The sequence below is a fragment of the Gossypium hirsutum genome, chromosome D05, assembly GCF_007990345.1.
Source record: "Gossypium hirsutum isolate 1008001.06 chromosome D05, Gossypium_hirsutum_v2.1, whole genome shotgun sequence".
In the NCBI taxonomy this organism is placed as follows: domain Eukaryota; kingdom Viridiplantae; phylum Streptophyta; class Magnoliopsida; order Malvales; family Malvaceae; genus Gossypium; species Gossypium hirsutum.
Genome location: NC_053441.1, coordinates 5,541,945 through 5,565,466, shown reverse-complemented (window position 1 = coordinate 5,565,466; position 23,522 = coordinate 5,541,945). Strand labels below are relative to the sequence as shown.

The following is a 23,522-nucleotide window of genomic DNA, read 5'->3' as shown; positions in this document are numbered from 1 at the left end:
GCACATAAAAGAATATAACAGTTTAATTTTTAAATGTAAAAGATAATAAACAAAATAGTGAATAGATAGATAAATAAGTAAATAAATAAAATAAATATATATAATATTAAATTTGGATATTTTAAAAGGTAAAAGAATAATGGACAAATAAATAGATATATTAAATTAAGGTTCCCTTTTAAAAAAATAATAATAAATAAATAAAACAAATATAAAAAGATGGAATTAATTGAGTAAAGGACTGAATTGAGATTTAGACAGAATTTAAAGTATAAATCCTAATAAAATAAATAGTAAAACCAAAGTAAAGACCTAAATGGAACGCGCGCAAAAAGGAGGGGGACCAACTGGACGTAAATGAAATCAAATTAAAATTTTACGGTAAAAATTAAAAGAGAGAAAAATAAATAGGACTGCATTGTAAAACATCGAAAAAGCGGAAGGAACAAAACCATAAACACCCCCTACCAGCGAAAACACGCGGATCCTAAGGGATGGGTCGGGTCAGACATGGGTCGAATCAAAACGACGCCGTTTTAGTACTCACCTTTTAAAATGGTCCAAGGACCAAATTGAAACAAAAATAAAGATAGGTGGAAAAATTAAAAAATAAAAAACAAGGATAGGACCACATTAAAACCTGCCTCAAAAACTGAAGGACTACGGGCACAAATAGCCCCTTCGTCTAAAAACACGCGGATCCTAGGCGGTTCGTGTAACACCCTTAACCCTTATCCGTTACCGGAACAGGGTTACGGAGCATTACTGAACTTTACGAATTAAATACAGACATTTCTCAACATTTGTTACACATATTAAGAATCAATCATATAACACTCATATTGTCCATTAGATGGACCTTAGAGGCCCAATATTCACATTAGAAGTGAATCGGGACTAAACCGGGTATATAGGGAATTTTTTCTAAAATTAAAAAAAAATTTCTTAGAAGCAGGGGACACATGCCCCGTGTCTCTACCCATGTGGACGAAAATAGGTCATTTTAAGGCCACTTTTCTCACCCATTTTGACATTAACCTGCACTCAACATTTACATACACCAATATATCTCAATCAAGCAATCAATACAAGCTAAAACATGTTCTCAATATGACATAACATCACAAATATTTCTTTTACTTATACCTACCTATTTAACTCATTTAATTGATTTATCAAATTCTACTACTAATTACATGCATACAAACATTTATATTCACAACCATAATTCAAACTATTTCATTGCCAAACCAACCCTATACATGCCATATATGTAACACCCCTTACCCGAGACCGTTTCCGGAGTCGAGCACGAGGCATTACTTAGCTTATCTTACCAATTCGGAGCATAAAAACTAGGTTTGAAAATTTATTTCACTATTTACAGCAAATCTGTCCAATCGCGCAGCAGTTACTAAATTAATTATAACTTGGGCTACAGAACTCGAAATTTAATTACGTAAATTTTCCCTGAAACTAGACTCATATATCTACTCACCATAAAATTTTTAGAATTTTTGGTTCAGCCAATTAGTACAGTTTATTAGTTAAAGTCTCCCCTACTTCACCATTCGACTATTCTGACCTCTTGTTACTAAAAATAAGTTTTCTCACTGTAGGATTTTCATATGAAGTTCTTACTTGTTTCTACAGAAAATAGACTCATTAAGGAATCTAAGCATGTAAATTTCAACTCATAACCATTTTTGTACAATTTGTAATTATTTTCTAAACTCATAACAGGGGACTCCAAAAACAGTTCTGACCCTATCTTACTAAAATTCACATATCTTAAAATATAAATTTCCTTTTTCTACACCGTTATTTTTCCATGAAAATAGACTCAACAAGCTTTAATTCCATATATCATTCACCCTCTAATTCATTTTATACTATCTTGGGTGATTTTTCAAATTCACGTCACTGTGCTGCCTGAATTCTGTTTCTTTGCAAAATTTTATCCTTTCATGATTTCCATGCATAATTTATCACCTAATCTTTCATAACAACAAACACCTTCATCCTTAACCATTTTAATGACCATACATCATCAAATACTTACACATCACTCATTAGCAAAATCATCATTACAAACATACAAAATAATTAAATCCCTATACATGCCATAACTCAAACGTGTTTCGATATAAAATACCGAGCAGTTGTAGTTGATAGTGTGGACGATCTCCGACTTCTTTAGGATCCTTGAAGTAGCTTTGCAATACTATAAGAGAAAGAGAAATAAAAGAAGTAAGCATAAAGCTTAGTAAGTTTACTAGCAAATAAATAACAATATTTAACTTAAATAATTAAACTCAATGTCTATATCTCTAGTTTACTCTTTAGTTAATCTCATACTAGTTCTCTTACTTGTTTACTTAGAATACTTGTGTGCATAACTTACTCAATCCTTGCTGCATCGTTGAACATCAATTGATAGTATAATAAGTTCTTAAGTCTTACAACTTACCTGAGCTTGCCATTTATGCTTTAAACTGAACTTTCATGAACATGATTCGTTTACAAGCCCGTTGAGCTACATTGGAATAATAAGGATACTCGGGTCTCTTCTGATAATAACATGCCAAAGCCATGTCCCAGACATGGTCTTACATGGGATGTTCTCATCTCGGTGCCCATGCCATGTCCCAGACATGGTCTTATAGGGACCTCTCATCTCGGTGCCAACGCCATGTCCCAGACATGGTCTTACATGGGACCTCTCGTCTCGGTGCCCATGCCATGTCCCAGACATGGTCTTACAGGGGACCTCTCATGATCTTAAGGATGCCAATGCCATGTCCCAGACATGGTCTTACATGGGATCTCTTTACCCAAATGTCATGGCATTCGTATCCAGTACCATCCTTATGTATCAACGGGACTTTTAAATTCTAATTCTCTATCATTTCATGCTTAGATCATCATCAAATAAATTCATAAAATAAATTCATAGTTGCTGGAAATTAACAGCATTAATAATAAATATTGAAATATTGCATTTATTTACCGTAAACTTACCTCGGTACCAATTATAGCCAAATTCACCAACTTAGTCTTCAACTTTATTCTTCCCTTTGTCTAACCTCGAGTTTCGTACTTCTTGATCTAAAATAGTAAATTTAACTTATTTAATAATCACATTCATCAAAACAGCCCTCGACTCTAACTTTTTCAAAATTACAATTTTGCCCCTAAACTTTTACATAATTGCATTTTTGCCTCAAGGCTCGGAAATTAAACTTCATCTCTTATTCTTATGTTTTATAACATTCTGAACATTTTTCACTTCTATGGCCACATCAAATTCCCACTCTAACATGTACTTATGAACATTAGGTATTTTTACCGATTATGTCGTTTTACTCGTTTTCACTTAAAATCGCTTAGCAAAAGTTGTTTAACATAATTTCTAGCTTCATATTCTATCATAAAACATCAAAATAAACACTTTTCACCTATGGGTATTTTTCCAAATATAAACCCTAGGTTAAATTATTGCTAGAATAAGCTAAATTAAGCTACCGGGACTCCAAAAACGTAAAAAAACATTAAAAACGGGACTTGGGATCACTTACTATGGAGCTTGGAAGCTTGAAAACCCTAACTATGGCTTCCCCCCTTGCTGATTTCGTCCTAATGAAGAAGATGATGATTTTTGCCATCTTTTTCCCTTTTAATTCATTTTAATTACTAGATTACCAAATTGCCCCTAACTTAAAAATTTTCTATTTCACTTATCTCATGTCCATTTTTGTCTACCAAGTTACCAATGGTATAATTACCATATAAGGACCTCCAATTTAAAGTTTCATAACAATTGGGCACCTCTAACATGTAGAACTCAACTTTTGCACTTTTTACAATTTAGTCCTTTTGACTAAATTGAGTGCCCAAACGTCGAAATTTTCGAACGAAATTTTCAAAAAATCATTTTGTGAAATTGTAGACCATAAAAATATAAGAAAAATAAAATTTTTCTCATCGGATTTGTGGTCCCGAAACCACTGTTCCGATAACCTCAAATTTGGGCCATTACAATATAAACCAAAATTTACATTGCAAAAACTACGGAATAAACTGGATAATGTAGCTTGATGTGTTGATCCGATCTTCCAACTACACGTTAATCTACAATAACATTAACCAACACGAGTAAGCTTAATGAAGCTTAGTAAGTTCAATAGGTTAAACATTGATCTTACCGAACTTAATAAAATATAATAAATTAAATTGTAAATAAATCATACATTTTTCCCTGTCAAATACAATATAATCAATAAACACACTTCCTTCAGATCAATGTCATAATAATCTATAAATCTTTCAATTCAATCACATAAGTCTCTTACCATTTCTTACTGAATCGAAGAACGGCTTACGAATATGAGTATGTCGTTCTTTTTGTGCCATTGTCCAACTATGGTCTTACATATGCATTGCCATGGCCTTGCCATGGTCTTACATTTGTAGTGCCATATCAGAATGTTATAGCCCAACTAAGGTCTTACACATGTATCTATACTGTCATTGTCCAATCATGGTCTTACGTTCAAGGTGCCATAACCCAGTTATGGTCTTTTCATTAAAATGTCATAGCCCAACTATGGTCTTACATTTAAACATTGTCATGGTCCAACCATGGTCTTATCCGTCAATTCATTCTTTGCCACGGAACGATCGTGCTCAATCATGCGTTTTGCTCGTTTTAAACATTCAATTTAATTTTCATACTTTTATAATAATCTTAATTTCAACAACAAAATATGAATAAATATATTATATCATTCCTAAATTAACAAATAATTATGAAAGTTTAACTATATGAACTTACCTGGGTTGGATTGTAAAATTGGTAATAGTTCAGAGACTACTCGACTAATTTTCCTTTTTCTCGTTGATCTATGAGCTCTTGATATGATGCAAAAATATGAAAAACCAGCTTAGAGGACCTTCAATGGCATTTTTGGACTGAAAATTAGAAGAAGAATAGCCTAGAAAAGTTTAGAATTCAATTTATTTAAGTTAATTTCACAAAAATTACAATTTTGCCCTTTAATCACATGATTTTTGTTTTCTTTTCTGCTTATGCTGCCTCAAGCCTTTATTTAAGGCATACTTTCTCCTTAAGTCCTCCTTTGTTTACCATTTATGCTATTTAATCACTTTAGCAAGTTTTGCACCTTTTTCAATTTAGTCATTTTTAATTAATTAACTATCGAAACGATAAAATTTTCTAATGAAAGTTTAATACTACCTTAATGACACTCCGTAAATATTTATAAAAATATTTATAGCTTAGTTTATAAAATCGAGGTCTCGATACCCTGTTTTTAAAACCAATTAACCTAATAATTCCTTTTAAGCTCAAATCACTATTTCACAAATCTTTTTAAAATCACATTTAACTCGTAAATACTAAATAATAAAATCTACGAGCTTACTCATCGAAATTGGTGACTTAAATCACTATTTCCGTTACTACTAAAAATTTAGGCTGTTACAGTTCGGGTCGGATCGGATCGGGTTATATTAAAACGACGCCATTTTGGCACGTAAAGCTTAGTCCCAAGACGACATCGTATGGGTCATATTATAAATATAAAAAATCAAAACCAAATATCATTTCAGCCATTGTTTAAAAAAAAACCAAAAAATCCTCCTTTTCTCCACTCTCTCTCTCTGGGCTAAACCTAGATTCCGGCCATTGGCCACCGTGGTGGCCGCCGATCAGCGGCGATGGTGCCGCCTTCCATAGTGGTCGGAGAATACAAAAAGAGGCCTTTTTGATTGTTTTGCTACCCCGACCCCAATCTAAGATCAAAACTCCCAAAAGTCTTTCAAAAATTGGAAGAAAAAAGTCAAAGGAACTCTTCGGTTTCGTCTTCTCCGATAGCAAGAAAGGTAAAAATTTTTGTATTTTTGAATATATATGTATGTATGTATGTATGCTATATTCGTCTTTCTCTTTTGATTTTTTTCGTCTCTATTTCTCTGTAGAAAATTACATTAATATTCTGGCTTTTATAGCCGAATGTGCTACAATATATATATTTTTTGCTTCTATATTCTCTACTGTTGTTCTCTCCTTTTTTGTAGGTTCGATGCTTGGTCAACGGAGGGAAGAGAATAGGCTCCTTTGCTGTTTTGGTGCAAGGCAGCAGACCTCAGGCGGCGTGCTCGCTGCGGAGGCACATGGAGCGGCACAGGGGTGCAGCGTTGGAGGCTGGTTAGGGTTTCAGTTTTTACTGAAACTAAGTTTAGTTTTGGGCCAACAGGCTGCCTAGGGTTTTCTTTGTATTTTGGGCTTGTACTTTTGTTATTTGAGCCTGTAATTTTGTTAATGGATGGTTATTTATTCAGGCTCGATCAAATTTGGGCATTTACATGTTGCTTAATGACTGTTACATACGACGGTGCTATTAGAAGGTCCGGAGTTGACCAGTGTTCTGTAGTTATGAGCTTGCTCTCCTTTTCTTACCCCCCAAAAAAAATATGCAAAACAAAAGAATCATCTAGAAATTTTACCATATAACTTTACCTGTAATACACGAAATTAACATAGAATTATACCAAAAAAGATATTACATTATGTAAAACTCAAATAAAATTTACACACTTTCATAATTATTAATATTTTTACTATTTCACTCTCATATTTTAAGTTCCTACTATGAGTAAAATAAAATTCTTAAATGATTTGTTTTAAGTAAATTAAACAAATTTAATTGCTAAATATATATTAATGAAACAACTTTTTGTACTAATATAATTAAGATATTGAATCGATTCAAAAATTTACATTTATATATTAATATTTTCATCAATAGATTTGTTAAAGAATTATGAGCTGATATTTGGTACACTAGAAGAAGTAGCCTTAAAAAATGACGTGTCTTTATTTCTTAAACAATATATTTGCCAACCCCTAACCTTATGAAGTCTAAAAACTAAGTGTGAGCATTCAATTGAATCGAGTGAAAAATTTTGACTTAATCGAGTTGGTGAGTCTCATTTTATCATCCTAACTCGATTTGATTTTTTTCAAATTGAGTTGAGTGAAATATAATTTAACTCGAGTTGAATTGAGTTAAAATATTCGAGTTAAATTAAAAAATTAAACATGGAAAATTAAAATATTGTTACAATATAATTAATTCCATATTCAAGCGCATAAATTTAAAACCATAAATATTTGAAACTCTTTCAAAGCAAAATAAGAGAAAAAAAAATACTTTAGTATAGTAAACTACTATTGTTAATTTATTAATTATTTAGGTTCCAAAATTATTATTTTAGATTTTTTAAATTTTTTATAACTTTATTTATATACTCTTTAGAATTTTTTTATAGTTCTTAATTTTTTTAATTTTTATTAAAAATATAAATTCTGGAATTATTATAAATATTTTGAATTTTAAAAAATACATATATGTATATTTAATTTTAGTTAAGAGAGATGTGAATTAACTCATTTTCAAAATTGATATAGGACCAAAGAAGTATTTAGATCAATATGTTATTTAAGTTACTCGAATTATAAAATTTAATTTGATTCGAACTCGATTAACTCAATATTGAATTCACTCAAAAAAACCGAGTAAATCAATTCAATTAACTCAAAATTCAATTTTTTTTTAATTTTTTAACCCCTACTAAAAACTATAAGAATATATATTAATCCCCACCTCGGCCCCTTTATACCTTATTTACGTTTGCATGCAGATTACGAAACTTCAAGCAGTAATTCCGTGCATGCATGAATCCACTCCTAAACGAATCTAAAACAAACCTTGTTCGGTAAAAAAGTTTTAATATTGGACCCTAAAAGTTCAATTTTAATAAAACAAAGGTTAAATTACTCGTAAATATAGGAACTAATTTGACTTTTATTCACAAAAGCAACATGAAAATGAATAAATAAATAATAAAATTATTATTTGGTATATTGTTAAACAAAATTAATGATTTATATGTATCTTATAAAAATATAATAAAATATTTAAAAAATACATAACAAATTTATAAGAATCTTGTGAAATAAAAACACACACTATCAATCAAACAAATATTAAACCTTAATAATATATCTAAATTATGTATATATGTGTGTAAAATTTTCAGGGTTGTTGTAAATCTTTTAGCTTTTCTGAAGCAAGCAATCATTTTTAAAAGTCTTGTAAATATTAGCAGTAACCTTGACTCGCAATTATTGCGGGAAACTGAAATCAATAGTTTCAAGTGAAATTAAGCCTACAGATAAGAGGAAAAAAGAAAGACTCAACTAAAAACTTATTCCTTGTGTAGCATTTAGACATACTGAAACAAAAGACGACAGAATTTCATGAAGTTAAAGCATATGGTATGGATATGGGCATGGGCATGGTGGAAAAGGGATTTCCAAAACTCCTTCAAGCATCTGTGAGACTGCTCTCATGGTGGGTCTCAGCGACGGATCTTCTTGAATACACCAGATGGCAACTTGCACAAACTTCTCTACTTTTCCTATGTCATTCAAGGCATCAATGTCGTTTTCAACTAGTGCATCTAATGCGCCTTCGCAGTAGCAGTCATAAGCCCAGTCAGTTAAAATTGCTCTCTCTTCCATGTCGCTCTCCATGTCTACACTTCTTCGGCAACAAGTGAGTTTCAGCAGCAGCACTCCAAAGCTATAAACATCCACCTTTACGGTTATCGGCAGGTTCCTAAACCACTCCGCTGCCACGTATCCTTTGGTTCCTCGAATAGCAGTATTGGTATGGCTCTGGTTCACTAACAAAAGCTTTGCCAATCCAAAGTCTGAAATCTTTGCATTGTAATGCTCATCTAGCAGAATGTTCTGAGGCTTTATATCACAGTGAATAATCTTGTTGGAAATTGGCCAACCATGCTGCTGTTACATGTTTTGGTTGAAGTGCATGCAGCTTGATGACATGCTGCAGCACGTATACTTGCTGTAACAGCAAGGTTTTCTCTTTAGTTTCTTTGTTGATTAAACTAGTTGAAAATGAACAAGTTGATGGCAACTTGATGCATTAGGTGTTGAATGACTAGTTTAGGTGGCTTGTTTATGTATACAAGCAATGTTTATCAAGTTACTAGGCTACTTAGTGGTAGTAGGTAGTATTTGGTGATGTATTTGACTATAAATATGTTGTTTTTCTAGTTGAATGAATGAGCCGAATGAGCTATCAGCCATAAGCTCCCTTGCTGCACATTTGTGAGCAAATAAAAATATTTTTTGCATCTTGCTTCATTGTTCTGTGCTCTCTGTTTTCTTCCTTTGCTCCTCCTCATCCCCAACACATGGCATCATGAGCCCAAGTCTTTGAAGGCTTGTTTTTCCACTGCCTGTTAAAAAGAAAGAAGCTGTCAAAGCACAAGCAAGTCATTAAGGACTGCTTGTAGAGAAGACAGCATCGGCTCAAACTTATGAGACCCACACCTGTTGAAGACCATATGCAAAGATGTGAGTCTGTCAAAGGTGTAAGCTCAGCAACATATGGAAGCTCAATGCGTGTTGTATAGTTGCAAGCCTGTTAAAGACAATAAGCAAAGTGTGAGCTTGTCAAATTGCAAGCCAAAATGGCAGAATGAAGGCAAGCAAACTATATTCATGTACTGTTTGTGCAAGAAGTAACAGGATTGTAGTGAACAAAGGAACAAGGCAAGATGTGTTTGAAGGCAAGTTGTCAACCAAGGCTGTGAAGGAGGAGAAGACTCCATTTAATGAACAAATCTTTGGCACAAAAAACTGGGATAGTCAAGCGTGTAAATCAGATTTGGTTGAGAATGAAGCCAAGGTTGAAAATGAATTGCTTGAGCAGAGTCAGCTTGAAACAAAGCATCTAAGGACTGCCAAGTTCAAAAACTTGATGAATGACTCGTATTTGCAGCATGGAGTCTAAGGAGGAGTGTTGGAAATTGATCAATCATGCTGCTGTTACATGTTTTGGTTGAAGTGCATACTGCTTGATGACATGCTGCAGCACGTATACTTGCTGTAACAGCAATGTTTTCTATTTAGTTTCTTTGTTGATTAAGCTAGTTGAAAATGAACAAGTTGATGGCAACTTGATGCATTAGGTGTTGAATGACTAATTTAGGTGGCTTGTTTATGTATACAAGTAATGTTTATCAAGTTACTAGGCTACTTAGTGGTAGTAGGTAGTATTTGGTGATGTATTTGACTATAAATATGTTGTTTTTCTAGTTGAATGAATGAGCTGAATGAGCTATCAGCCATAGCTCCCTTGCTGCACATTTGTGAGTAAGTAAAAATTTTTCTTGCATCTAGTTTCATTGTTCTGTTCTCTCTGTTCTCTTCTTTTGCTGCTGCCCTTGTTTTAACAAATCTGCGTGCTGCATTCTTCATGCAAGTAGAGGAGCCCTCTTGCAATCCCCAAAGCAATCTGAGTTCTTTGGCTCCAACTAGGCCTTGAGCCACAAAAAGGAAGCTTGCTAGACTGCCATTGCTCAAGTACTCATAAACCAGTAACCTATTATCTCCATCATCACAGAATCCGAGCAAACGGACGAGGTTCCTGTGATGCGTTTGACCAATTACATGCACTTCAGTCTTGAATTCTTTATCAGGTATTCAATCTTTTCACAGCTACCTGACTGACCTAACTCGTAGGTAACGTCCCTTTATAAACAATGCCGAAAGATCCCCTTCCTAATTCTTCTTTGAACTCATTTGTAGCATTCTCAAGCTCTTTGTAAGTAAAAGTACGCAAATTTGTTTCCACGGCAACTTCATTCTTTGGCAATAGTTTGAGTCTCTTTTGGTAGATGAAGTAAAATCCTAGACAAGTTGCGGTAACCAGAATGAAAATAAAGAACACAGACATGCCTAGAAGTACTGATAATGCAAGGATCAAAGTTTCCTGATTCTTAATTTCTTGATTGGGAAAATAAGGACAGAAAAGAGGTCGATCTCCTTTCCTAACTTTGAGAAAAGCTTTTGCCCCAAAGTGACTGGGAACGGGTCTTCCATTCGTCAGTGGTTGCCTCTTCTTCCAACACTTATCACCTTCTCTGTAAATGGCGACGGCACACATACAGTCATGCAAGCAAGATTGTCTGCATTGGTCTTCAGTAAATGGCTCCAAGAGTGCATAATCACCTAGTGGCCAAACCACATTTGTTAGCACTTCAAACTCATACAGGTCTTCCACGGGACCAGGCTCTTCTTCGCAACTTAGAGTGAAGTTAGGCTTGCAATTGCCATACTGGTTACTTGGATCAACTAAAGCATAACCCCTGGGACATCCACAACTCGGGCCTCTTGTCCGCGTTGAGACTGCATATACTGTTGAAACCACACACGCCGCTACTTGCACCAACAGGAGTTGATGTGCAAATTTTCTCAGGCTCAGACCAAAGACTAGTCCACGTATCATTCCCGGTGGAAGCCTTGGGGTGAGAGTAGAGTGTGAAAACTCCGTCGAAATCGAGAGTTGCTCTGTAGTACAAGTCTTTAGCTGAGCCCGTTATTGTAGGTGTTAGAACGGATCTTTCTTCATTTTCTCTCAAAACAAACAAGTAGCCTGATTCATTGAAGACTAACTGGAAACCAGGACTGGATGAATTGGAATCTCCAGCAGTGACAATTTTATAGTAAGGGTCATTAACATGTTTACTGGGCAAGTTTACGGTAGCAAGAACAAGATCACCATCTGATTGCCATCTGAGACAAAAAGGGATAGAAACTAAAATAATACAATTTTTTTGTCAAATTATACTTGTTTATCTCATTACTGAAATTATTTTTTTTAATATTAAAATTTTAATTTTTAAATTTCAAATATTAAAATAAATTAATAAATTGTTAAAAGAAATTGCCCACTGATAATGTCAACCATTTTATTACTATAATATTAAAATTAATTAATTTAATCTCCTTTTAAATTTTAAAAATTTATTTTATATTTCTAGATTATCTTTAACAAAATTAACTCAAATAACTTATATAAAATAATTGTCTACGAAACTTAAATTCTTTTGATTATATAATCTTGAATCTTCCATGCTGAGCTAAAAGTAAAGGAAAAAACACTTGCAATTAATTAAATTATTTGCTTATTTTTCGTTTGTGTAAAGAAGTGATGAAAAATTATGTGTTTTGGTTTGAATGGAAGATAAAATTAATTAATTGTTAGTATTTTTCTTTGTTTTTAGCTTGGCATGGAAGATTCAATATCATATAATCAAAAGGAATTTAAGTTTCGTAAATATAATAATTTTCATTGATGATTTTTGAAAATAATTTCAAAACATCAAAATAAATTAAATAAATTGTTGAAATAAATTGTTGAAAGTTTTTTATCCATTGAGAATATCAACTTATTTGCTACTTTAATTTTGAATCTTGATATTTAAAAATTTATATTTCAAAACCCAAATTTAAAATTTTCCGCAATAGGATAAACAAACACATTTTTGACAAATTTTGTATATTATTTTAGTTTCTATCACGTTTTCACTTTAATCCTTTTTTTTTACCTCAACCAATTCTTAAAAAAGATATTTTTTAGATGACCAAAATGAAAGTGACTCAAAAGTTATTTTTTATAATTAAATTAAAATAATGATTTGTTTATAAATAGTAAATGCTTCTAATCAACTTATTTTTTTTATTAAAAAAATTAAATCAATTCAATTCAATACAAATTCAAACTGAGAAATAATATGACTCATATCTATTTGAGAAATTAAGATAAAGAAAACTGATTAATTAAGAATTAATATTTTTATTATCTATTTTTCTCATATTTTTTAAATCTATAAAATCAATAATATAATAAATTATTTTATTAATAATGTTTCTATTAAATTAAAAATATAATTAACATTCATAACAAATTATTAATATAATATAATTATAATTATAATTATTTTATTAACAATGTTTTTATTATAAATGTAATAGTTATTATTATTTTATATTTATTAGTTTTGCTATTATATGATTTTAATAATTTTACCATTTTGTTACTAAATATTATGTGAAAAGTAAAGAAATATTAAAATATTATTTTTAGGTGAAATTTGAATCATATTTAAATGACAAGTTGTTTTATCTAATTACTTAATATTTTACTATCGATTGTTTTTTAATTTTTTAATTTTTATTAGCTGCTTATTATCTAAATTATTTTTTTCAAAATTAATAAATTTTTATTATAAATTAGGCTAAATATCGTTTAATTAACAAATATAAATTTAATAAATAAACTGGCAAAATAAATGTTTTATAAAAGACAAAAATCTAAAATTTTTTATTTTAAAATAACTCATTTATAAATTGTAAATTTAATTAATGTACATGTAGATTGCGATATTAAATTTAGCAATTATGAACAGCTAAATTATTTACCCTTACTTCTGATGATTTTAATTGATGAAAAAAATATCAAAACCTAAAATTAAGGTCATAATTGGGTGAAGCAAAAAATTAACAAAGAACCCTGTTACCCTCTAATACTCAAAATTAACATAGACAAACATCGAATTATAACAAACCTAGTTCAATATCCTGAAGCTATCAGTCCTCAGGATTCATAATAAACCAGAGAAAGAAATTAATCAAAGCCATTGTTTTGGGTTTAGCATTTATTTTATACCGTCAAATTCCCATAGTTTTTGAAGTTTAATATAACTCAATTATGAAACGACATACATGCACTATGTATATCATTTAAATATCTTTACTGACTGAACTGATCTTCTTCACCTACGGACTTTCCATTAGGAATTTTCTGGATGTGTGTTCAGCTCTGAAGAGCTGGGCATTAGGCTTCGGATGTCCTCATAAATGCTGGTTAAGCTCCTCATTCTAACTTTCTTCTTATTGGAGGAGCCTTCCTCTTCCTCTTCCTCTTCCTCTCCTTCTCGGGACCTACCATCGGCACAACCGCCTCTGGATGAGCCTACCTCCGTCAGTGAACAGCCAATCCTCACCCCAGTTTCAGCTTTTCCATCTTCGCTATTCCCCGCAATCATCCCCTTTTCACCTGAGTAACAAATTTGAAGCAAACAATCCATGAACTCCCTTCCCTTGATTGCATGCATATATCAGTTGAAAAATCAATTTTACAAGTTTTGGGGTACGTAGAAGTAAACATAGAAATGATGAAACATAATGTAGTTTCTTTGAATAGCACACATAATGAAGTAAAACATAAAACAAAGAGGTCATATATTTCATTTTCAGCTCCAGAAATAATCGAGGAATGAAGACGTAAAGATCGAACTTAATTATAAAACTCTGCAGTAATATTAACACTGTCATTTTATATATAATATAACTAATTAAGCTTGAAATATGTCGAAGGCATTTTTCATCTAGAATGGGGTTATATTTTTATTCTTTACACTAATTTTTCTCACCTACATTCCTAGTTCTCGAGAAACAAACAAAGGTTCCACTACGAATTGAGCAGAATATCAAATTTTAGGTCTTTGTAACAATTGATGCCTAAGTCCTAAAGGGCTAAAACACATGCAAAACCTAAGTTTCTGATGCTACAGTTCATATATATATATATGTAAAAGGACTTTCAGGAAAATGAAAATACTTGCATAATAATATATATATATCCATACTTGCATAACAAGGGAACATTGCATGGTACGTAATATTGGAGGATTCTGCTTATCTAGTAGTTTTCAAGTTTTTTCGGACTGCTGTTAATGGAAATATATCACAGCCAAGCATTAGTACCAACCTTCGCTTGTTGGCGTACAAAGGGAAAGCTAACGATTACTAACGTCCTATGATAGAAAAACTTGCTGAGCAAAAAACAAAATTAAGTGAAATCAAACTTGAGGAGTGAATTATTTTTTTTAAAACTTTTAATTTGTTTCTAGGAACAAAAGCATAATAGTGAAAATAGCATGTTTTGATTTGATAAAGAATGTCTCTTGGTACATAATTTATGACACAATATATTTTTTCATAACACAACACCTTCAATTGATAATTATATTTTTGGAATAATATTTGATATACTGTCAATAGATAAAAAAAAAGTACATTACTAGTGTATCAAATACCAACCTTTATATTTCTTCATTTGAAACTTTTCAATAAAGTTGTGTAATTTCAATATATTGATTTAGATGCAACTTTGTATGATAAAAATAAAAATAAAAATTATTATAAACATTTTAAAAAATAAAAATATCATTTATAATATCATTTCACCACCAAACACAAGCGCGAATATCAATCTTCTGACCTTATGTATAAAATATAATAATTGAGTATGTTCTGTATTTTTTTATAATGTTGGATAACTAACTTTGCAAACTTTTAACGGTGCGAAAAAAGCTGAATTTTAAAACCATTTTAAACCTGAGGAAAGAAAGCATACCTTTCCAAGAAGCAGATGAAATCTTTGTCCCCTTGCGATTTGATATACCGATACCAGAGTCATTTTCTTTCCTAGAACATCAAAATTAAGCTTTTTAATCTAAGATATTAAGATGAGATCATGTACTCTTCATACACTTTAAATGCTAAGCAAATGGATAATTTTCTTTAATTTATTAGTTCTAATATGGATACATTATGGTAGGTCGGGAATCAAAATTTTACATTGGAGAATTAGAGAAGAGATCGAGTATCTGTTTTCCGGCAATTCCACCTCCTTGTTCCATGACCTATAAAAAAATCATACCAAAGAAAAAATCAGTAAATGTTATATCAATTACTTAACCTTATCAACAACCTTAGTGGTAGAAGTTGTGTTAAAAGGCGTATATAGGTCTAAGAATAGACTGATGATGGGAATTTATGAAACCTATAAGATCAAAGACCACCATTTCATGAAGATGAACTCCAAGAAATGAAAAATACAAGGGAAATATATGAATGAATAGAAATCAGTAAAGAAAAACCATTGCTTGAGTTGGATTTTTTTGGTCCAACGGACTCTTGTTCCTTTCATTTCTTGACTGAAGTTCAGTGACAGTTTCTCCATTACGGACGGGGATGGTGGGGGAATGCTCCTCTTGCACACGGGGCCAGACGAGGTGATAACTACAGGTAGATGATGAACAACCTAGCAGTTTGTGTGCTCGTGCCACAATAGAGGGCCAATCAGTGAGTACCACCTCTTGTGATGCTTCTCTACCTGTTCCTTCAGCAGATGTTGGAAGAGAGGATGGCTTCATTTCTTCTTCTGTTGTAGAAGCGACGGAAGTTGGCACGATTTGATATGAGGGAAATCTCTTTCTAATCCTCATTTATATATATTTCAGACAGAAAGGGAAAGAAGAAAAGTTTGTGTTTTAAAATAATTACGAGTTTTAGTTTATAAATGTCACCAAGGCAAAAGTAAAAATTAACCAAGGAATGCGACATCTGTTAAATATGTCTGTTACTTACAGCTCCATTAATCATTAAATGCTATAAAGTCCCGGTTCATTTAGCTATCGCTTCTTACAATATGATCATAATTTATTTAATTCGAGTCCTCAAAACATTTCACAATGCAAAGGTTGGTGAGCAGTAAGTCGTTACGAGGAAAACGATGCTGGCATACATACGGAAACGTTTGCATAAAGAGGATACGAATAGTAAGAAAGCCAAAGAGAGCTCATGATTCCAGGTTCATAATTCAATTACGGTAGTATCCAGTTGTAAAAATAAACAATATTCACTCCAAAAAAAAACAAACAATATTCAAGTTCAAAATTTTCACACTATATATCTGTCAAAATGAATTTCTTTTATTGTTTGACCCCCAATCTGTCAATTTTCTAAATATAGAATAAAAATCTGGCCAGATGTAAATCATTAATGCAAAAGATAAAAAATTAGAAAAATATTATTATTATTATCAGTAATCACAATTAATGCTAATAGGAAACTTCATAACTGCAGTTGTGCAGTTACTACCATACTTGGAAGAACAGATTAGTACGCAGTGGCTATTACCAAGTATGAATTACGTGAATCATGTCCATCCTGAAATTAAGATGATATCAAAGGAAGCAAACTACATGTAATATAGCTACAATATTCACCTAGTTTCTGCAGAAAACTGTTATTTATTATATGCATACTCATTTTAAAATTTGGATAATTAAAATTATTTTTCTTTAATTTAATCACTCTAATTAAAATAAATTCTAACTATTTACTAACACCAAACTCCACCACGGGCAAAATTGCAAAAAAGTTTCCTCCATGGTAAAACCTATTCTCAACAACGCAATCACCACCGTCAACCTCCGCCGACAAGCTTCCATCCCCATTTTCTTCACTTGCCACTGCCACAAGTCCCCCGCCGACGGCAGCATGCACAGGGAGTGGTGGGACAACTACCTCATATTGGACGACACCGTTGATTCCGAGCTGTTCCCCGAGATCGGACGCTGTAGAAACCTGATGAGGTGGTCGAGAAGAACACGTACAGCGGGTTTCTAGACATAGGTAGCCACCCTGTTTTGGAACCCTTGATGGACACCGACGATATATACCCTGCACCTCCCACTTTCGTTATTAACACCAGGTTGAAGTAGGATTGTAGTCCATCCATGCTGGACCTAATGCCTCCTTTCTTCACACCTGACAGCCGACAATTTAACATACCTTAAAGATCGTGATGATTTAACAATTTAACATACCTTCTGAAGAGAACAGGAATAATTTTAGCTCGATATTCCGCAATCTGCAAGAATGCCGGTTCGACCAAATCGAAGTGTTCTCGAGGGGACTGCACCACCCGCCATTGTCACTAGATAAAGCATAGTTAGGGGGACAAAAGTTGGTGGTCGTCACGGTTATGGTTCAAATAATGCACCATTGAGGATCATCGTTGCACCGGAGCTTGTAGTAGGCACCGCAGTTTTTTCCTAATAAAGGTTATACCGATCACATCCAAACGGTACCAAAATTATCCATAATCATTCTAAACACTATCCATAACTCCTATATCAAATAATACCTTATATTTACTCACCAAAACGCATAAAACACAAGTACGAGAATCAATTAGTTTCCTATTTACTTACATAAACATTCATCTAAGTACATGTCATAGTGGAGATAACATACTCTTCTCCAAACTCTTAAGATGGGATGATATGTGAAAGACTGATCCTCAATAAATCCTCAGCTTAAGTCTTTACCTATGCATTAAAAATAACACGGTAAGCATCTTAAAACTTAGTAAGTACAACAAAAATTAAACTTACTTTTTCATTAATTAAAGATAAACAAAATAAAAAAATGTTGTAATAAATAAGTTTAGAACATATTTACAATAAAATTTCTATGCTATACAACATTCATTATACTTGGGTTCACTATCATTCCAATTACTTACACTTAATCTCGTCCAATTACTTACACTTAATCGCGTCACAACATTCGTAACCTTAATTTTATCTTTTAAAATTTATCGGATGCCCTGTGTAAAATGTACAGGATATGTGAAAGTAATACAAAGATGCATCAAAGTGCAATAACAGAATAGAGTAGCACTGAAGTGTAATGCCAAAACAAAATAGCACTAAAGTGCTTAATCAAAACATATTAGCACCAAAGTGCAATAACAAAACAAAGAGCGCGCTAAATGCTTCCTAATGACATTACATTTATATCCTACTAATTCATATCTTGTCTACATGGACAAATGTAACAAAATCAATTTCTCATTTACATTTCAGAACATAATTTATATACTTTGAATTTCTTTTCAATTTAATCCAATTATTTCAAAACTCAACAATTACCATCATAACATTTCCATATCATTCCATATGTTCATTTATAAATTAAATCATTATATTTACCTTTTCTATGAATTTTTATATATTTTATAATTTAATCCTTTTCTCACTATTCTTTCATTTCACTTTAACAAATCACTTAATAAATGGAATTAAATAATTAATTCCATCATTCTTAATCAACTTCTTATTTATGCATACCATAATAATTAATAATTAAAAATCATGTAAACATTTATACATCTAATTAAACTTGCTAATTAAAATGATTTAAACTAAGTAAAATTCTAGTTGTACGTCCAAAGACTTGGGATTAAGCTTTTTTATTCTTCTCTTAATGATCACTTCTCTTCTCTTTTTCTTCATTTCCATATCAAAACATACAAGATTTATTTATCAGAATTATAATCAAACACCATATTTATAATCTTTAAATAAAACTAACATGGAATTCATGTAAAACTAACCATGCTTACCTTGACCTCTTGTAATCAAACTCTAATTCTTATTTTCTCACTCCTCCGAGGCAACTATGGATGTCCTTCTCATAAAACTAAGATAACTACTAGGCTTATTTATTGATTTTAGTAGATATTCATGAAAGAGATTAGAGGAATTAAACTTGGAAAGCTTGGAAATGGTGAATAAGGACTAAAATGTAAGGTTTGCAAAGTTTTTTGTTTCTTTCTTCCTGGAGGGATGACACAAAAATGATGATAACCATTTTTTTTTCATCTTTTTATCAACTTAAAAATTATGGAAAATACAATAGTTCTAAATTATTCCAACCAATCATAATTTAATACAATTTAGTCCTTAATCATTATTCATGTCATATCTAAATTGAACATTGACCATTCAGTCTCTCAATTTTCTCTACAATACCATCCGTGAGTCATATTTTCTTTTGGTAAAATTTCACCTCTAGCCTCTCCTTTTTTTCCCTTCAATTCAATCTAATCATTCTAACTTTTAATTTTCTCACTTTTACCCTAACACTTTTCACTCTCTTACAATTTAGTCAACACCCTAGATTTATTTCTCATAATATATGAGCCTTTTCAATTACTTTCAGCATCTTCTTTTACCGTCAACTAAGACTAATAATTTCTACTTTATTACCTTTTCAAATTCTAACATATTGACTCTTACAGTTCTCTGACTCAAGGAGTATAGAAATATTACAGTAACCATATTAAATATTTAAATCTCAAACCAAACATTTCTTCGTATCACTTTCAAAAGCAACAAATAACTAACCCTAAGTGGAATACTTCAAAACTTTATTCCAAAAAAAAAAAGTAACATTATACAAGTGGAATGTTCCATGACGTTTTCTCTTTCATCCATTTCTTCACTTTATCCCATATAAATTAATTACTATTATCTTGTTTTTAATTATTTTCAATTTCAACAATAATAAATATAATTTTTGTAAAGACAATAAATCCAAAGATTAAAAATAATTAATGAAAGTTGTGATTTCATTTTTCTTTTATAAAAGAAAAAGGCTAAAGCCTTGGCATAACTTCAGTTCTAAGCACAAACGCTCACCTGTAATGCCAGAACAATCATAGTGCGTCACAAAGGAAGCATAAATCCCTTGTAAACATTCTCAATGTTGATGTCGCATTGACGATCTCGTAACTCCCTGATGTTGCGTATTAAAGCAATGCTATTATCATCTTCATCACTACTGTTAAGCGTACAAACCGCTTGCAAATTATTAATTTAGAGTAGTACTTTGCAATACCTTCACTCCAAGCTAATGAGAGCCTATCAAATATGGCTCTCAACTCAACTTGCAGTGAAGAAGTGACATCTAAACTCATGAAAAGCTGTGATTTTAAAAGCAATGATTTTGCTTTGATGATTCTGCAAAAGTTTTCCTTTAATAGATTGGCTATTAAAAGAACACTCTCCATGTTAGTGATGGTCACCATCTCAGGAATTTGGAATATGTGCAAAGTTTTTACAAGAGAATGGATATCTTGTTATATATGATTCTTTATGTTTTATAATGCATTCAACCATAAATTATACAAGTATGTAAATATGAAATGATGAGAAGAAGCAAATTGGAATTTGGTTTTCCTAAAGCTAGCTAACCTTGTGATTCTTTTCTTGAAAGCATTCAAAATAGTTTCGATGATTAGTCAAATTCAAAACTGTGACTCGTAAATACATACGTTTTGATCTACCTATATCTCATAATAGCATGAGTTAGAATTAGGGTCTATAGGCAATTCATATGCTTCAAACTGCTTTTTTAAATGAAAATTATTTTTGTTTCTTGTGATGATCGATTATAAGACACAAAGTTTTTTCGCCTTAAAACTTTTCAAGATAATTTTGTAAGAAGGGCAGTAAAGATTCAAAAGTCGAATTATCTTACCTTTTCACTCTTTTATTTCCTTCATTTTGTTAAGGTTTGTTGTTGTTGTTTCTATTTGAAAAAAAAAAATAAGAAGAGATAGATAGTAACCAATTTACAAAGCAGGGAAAAAAATGATTTAGAATTTTTATGTTATATAGAATCAACTTGTATAATTCTTTTCCCTTCTTTTTTTTATTAATTGAGACTTAATTTAGTTGGTATCGATGTTTTTATCAGTGTAAAAAGGACTTGGGTTGAAGTGCATTATCTTTTTATTTAAGGGTTAGGGAGAGATTATAGGTAGCTTTAAACCTTGTATGAAGAAGGGGTGTAATGTTTAATTAAGGATTATATATCTTTATCTCTAGTCATTCGTAACAAGATTTTTTCCACCCATCATTATAGATTTAACTTAATATGTGTACTTTGCAGAAGACACATGATATTTTTTCCTCGTAACTGGTCGGATTTCCATGGTGATGCAGCGAGGTTTTTGGACGACGATGAGTTCCTTGCTGCAGGTGCTGGTAGTGAAGGAAGATGAGCTCAGCTTTAAGTTGCTTTCGTAGGCCGTAGCACCTGTAGCAGCATAACCTTAGTTTACTCGATGCTTAACACCGAACAAAAATGAAAAATGAACCTCTGCATGATGTTATGCCCCCACATTATGTTTGGTTAAAATGTGCTACAAGTCCCTTCACTTTATGTACATTTAGAATTCTGTCCTACTTTTATTTCAAGGAATTTAATCCTTCTATCTTTCAAATTTAAAAATGTAAGTCTAATTGTTAACAATGTAAATTTTCTTTTGTTAAATTTAATTTCATTACAGTGTGTTTTTTTTTGTTACAATGCTACAAAATGATTTTTTTTTAATTTCAAAATGTTACAATAACAAATTAATAGAATAATTTTAACAATTAGATCTAAAATTTGAAATCTGAAAGTAAAAGGACTAAATTCTTATAAATGAAAGTGATGAGACTAAATTTCAAATGCATAAAGAATACAATGACTTAAGGCGTATTTTAACCTTATGTTTCTATATGTTTTCCTTCCATAAGTCACTTCATTCATAGCAGCAAAGACAAGGCCCAAGTCCATTACAAAAAGGAAACCCTAGACCCAAATTATCTCTCTTGATTATTAATAAAAAATTTAATCAAAAAGATAGTCATTTGAATAATTATATTAATTTGGGTAATAGTATCGAATCTTTATGTTCTTATAAATAATACTCAAGCCGGTGTCTGCTCAGCCCTCCTCAGTTTACTTTTCTCTCTCGTCTTTGCAAATTATTTCCTTACTCCATGCTTTCGAATGAATAAAACTGGGACCTGTCCACACTTCCTTTTCTTCAGCCTCCGGTCATCAAATAGCGGTTGATTGGGTTCCCTTGCGAAGGTAGGCTTGTGACTCCCTTCGGTCGGTTGTTTGATGACGCTCCTCCACATTTTTGCTAAGGTTCATGGATGGGCTTTTCTAGTTTCTGGCATGATTTGGTCGTCTGGCGCCACAGGGGCGAATTTAGGGGCATTGGGCCTATGGGGGGCTTGGCCCAATAAATGAAAATTCTGCAATTTAGCTTCGTTATAAGTAATGAAATTTTAAATTAATGTGATAAAATTATATTTTAATCTAAAAAATGAAAATGGAAATTGTTTAACCTTAAAAAATACGAAATCATAAATTGATAAATAATAAAATTATGCTATAATTTTTAAAAAACTTATAATCTAATTTCGGACTCAAAAAAAAAGAAAACCTTGGATTCGAGGTTGGGCGCCACTTGCTTCCCTTCCTTTCCATAGGATGGGCGACATTGGTTTCCTAGAGTCAACGCACTAGATGCGAGTTCATATTGGCCGAAATCATGATGTTGGCTTGGCTTCTCCTCCATCGGTTTTGGGCTTCTTCTTTTTTTCCTTTTGTACTTGTTCCATTCTATCCTTAAGCATTTTCCGTTCATCAATACCAACGCAAATAAGAATTAGGCTTCATTCCTCACCTTAAATTTAGTGGTTTCATACAGTGCAAATAATACTCAAATTTCGCACTGACAATTTTAAAGTAGCATTTCTTTTTCATTTTTACGGTGACTGCTACATCACATGAAAGTGGGGCAGCTTGGCAGAAAAGCAAGTATTTCCTACCGTCAACATTGAAGATATTCCTAGAGCAGAAGAAACGAATATGACGGTCTATCGCTTGATTTGTTTGATACCTACTAAAATGAGACCATTGCTAAAGAATTAGGGACAAACTGCAGACAGGATATATGATCAAAGATGCTACAAGCAAAACATCTCTTATAAGTCATCTCTATAATTACAACTCATTTAGAACACAATTTCTGATTCCCACTACATGAACTGCAACGCCGAATCTCCTTTCATCA

General features: G+C 32.0%; 1 protein-coding gene and 1 pseudogene across 1 annotated transcript; both read right to left on the bottom strand.

Annotated features, from left to right (window-relative positions):
* Positions 1-8,350: 8,350 nt before the first annotated feature.
* LOC107902794 (G-type lectin S-receptor-like serine/threonine-protein kinase RLK1) lies at positions 8,351-11,867 on the bottom strand (annotated as a pseudogene).
* A 1,530-nt stretch (positions 11,868-13,397) lies between these two features.
* Positions 13,398-16,412, bottom strand: LOC121217616 (uncharacterized). The gene is made up of 4 exons (XM_041093310.1): positions 15,907-16,412; positions 15,605-15,669; positions 15,381-15,451; positions 13,398-14,018 (listed from the first exon to the last, which is right to left on the bottom strand). The coding sequence occupies exons 1-4, from the start codon at positions 16,252-16,254 to the stop codon at positions 13,753-13,755; spliced, it is 750 nt and encodes a 249-aa protein (XP_040949244.1). The 5' UTR covers positions 16,255-16,412; the 3' UTR covers positions 13,398-13,752.
* Positions 16,413-23,522: the final 7,110 nt, after the last annotated feature.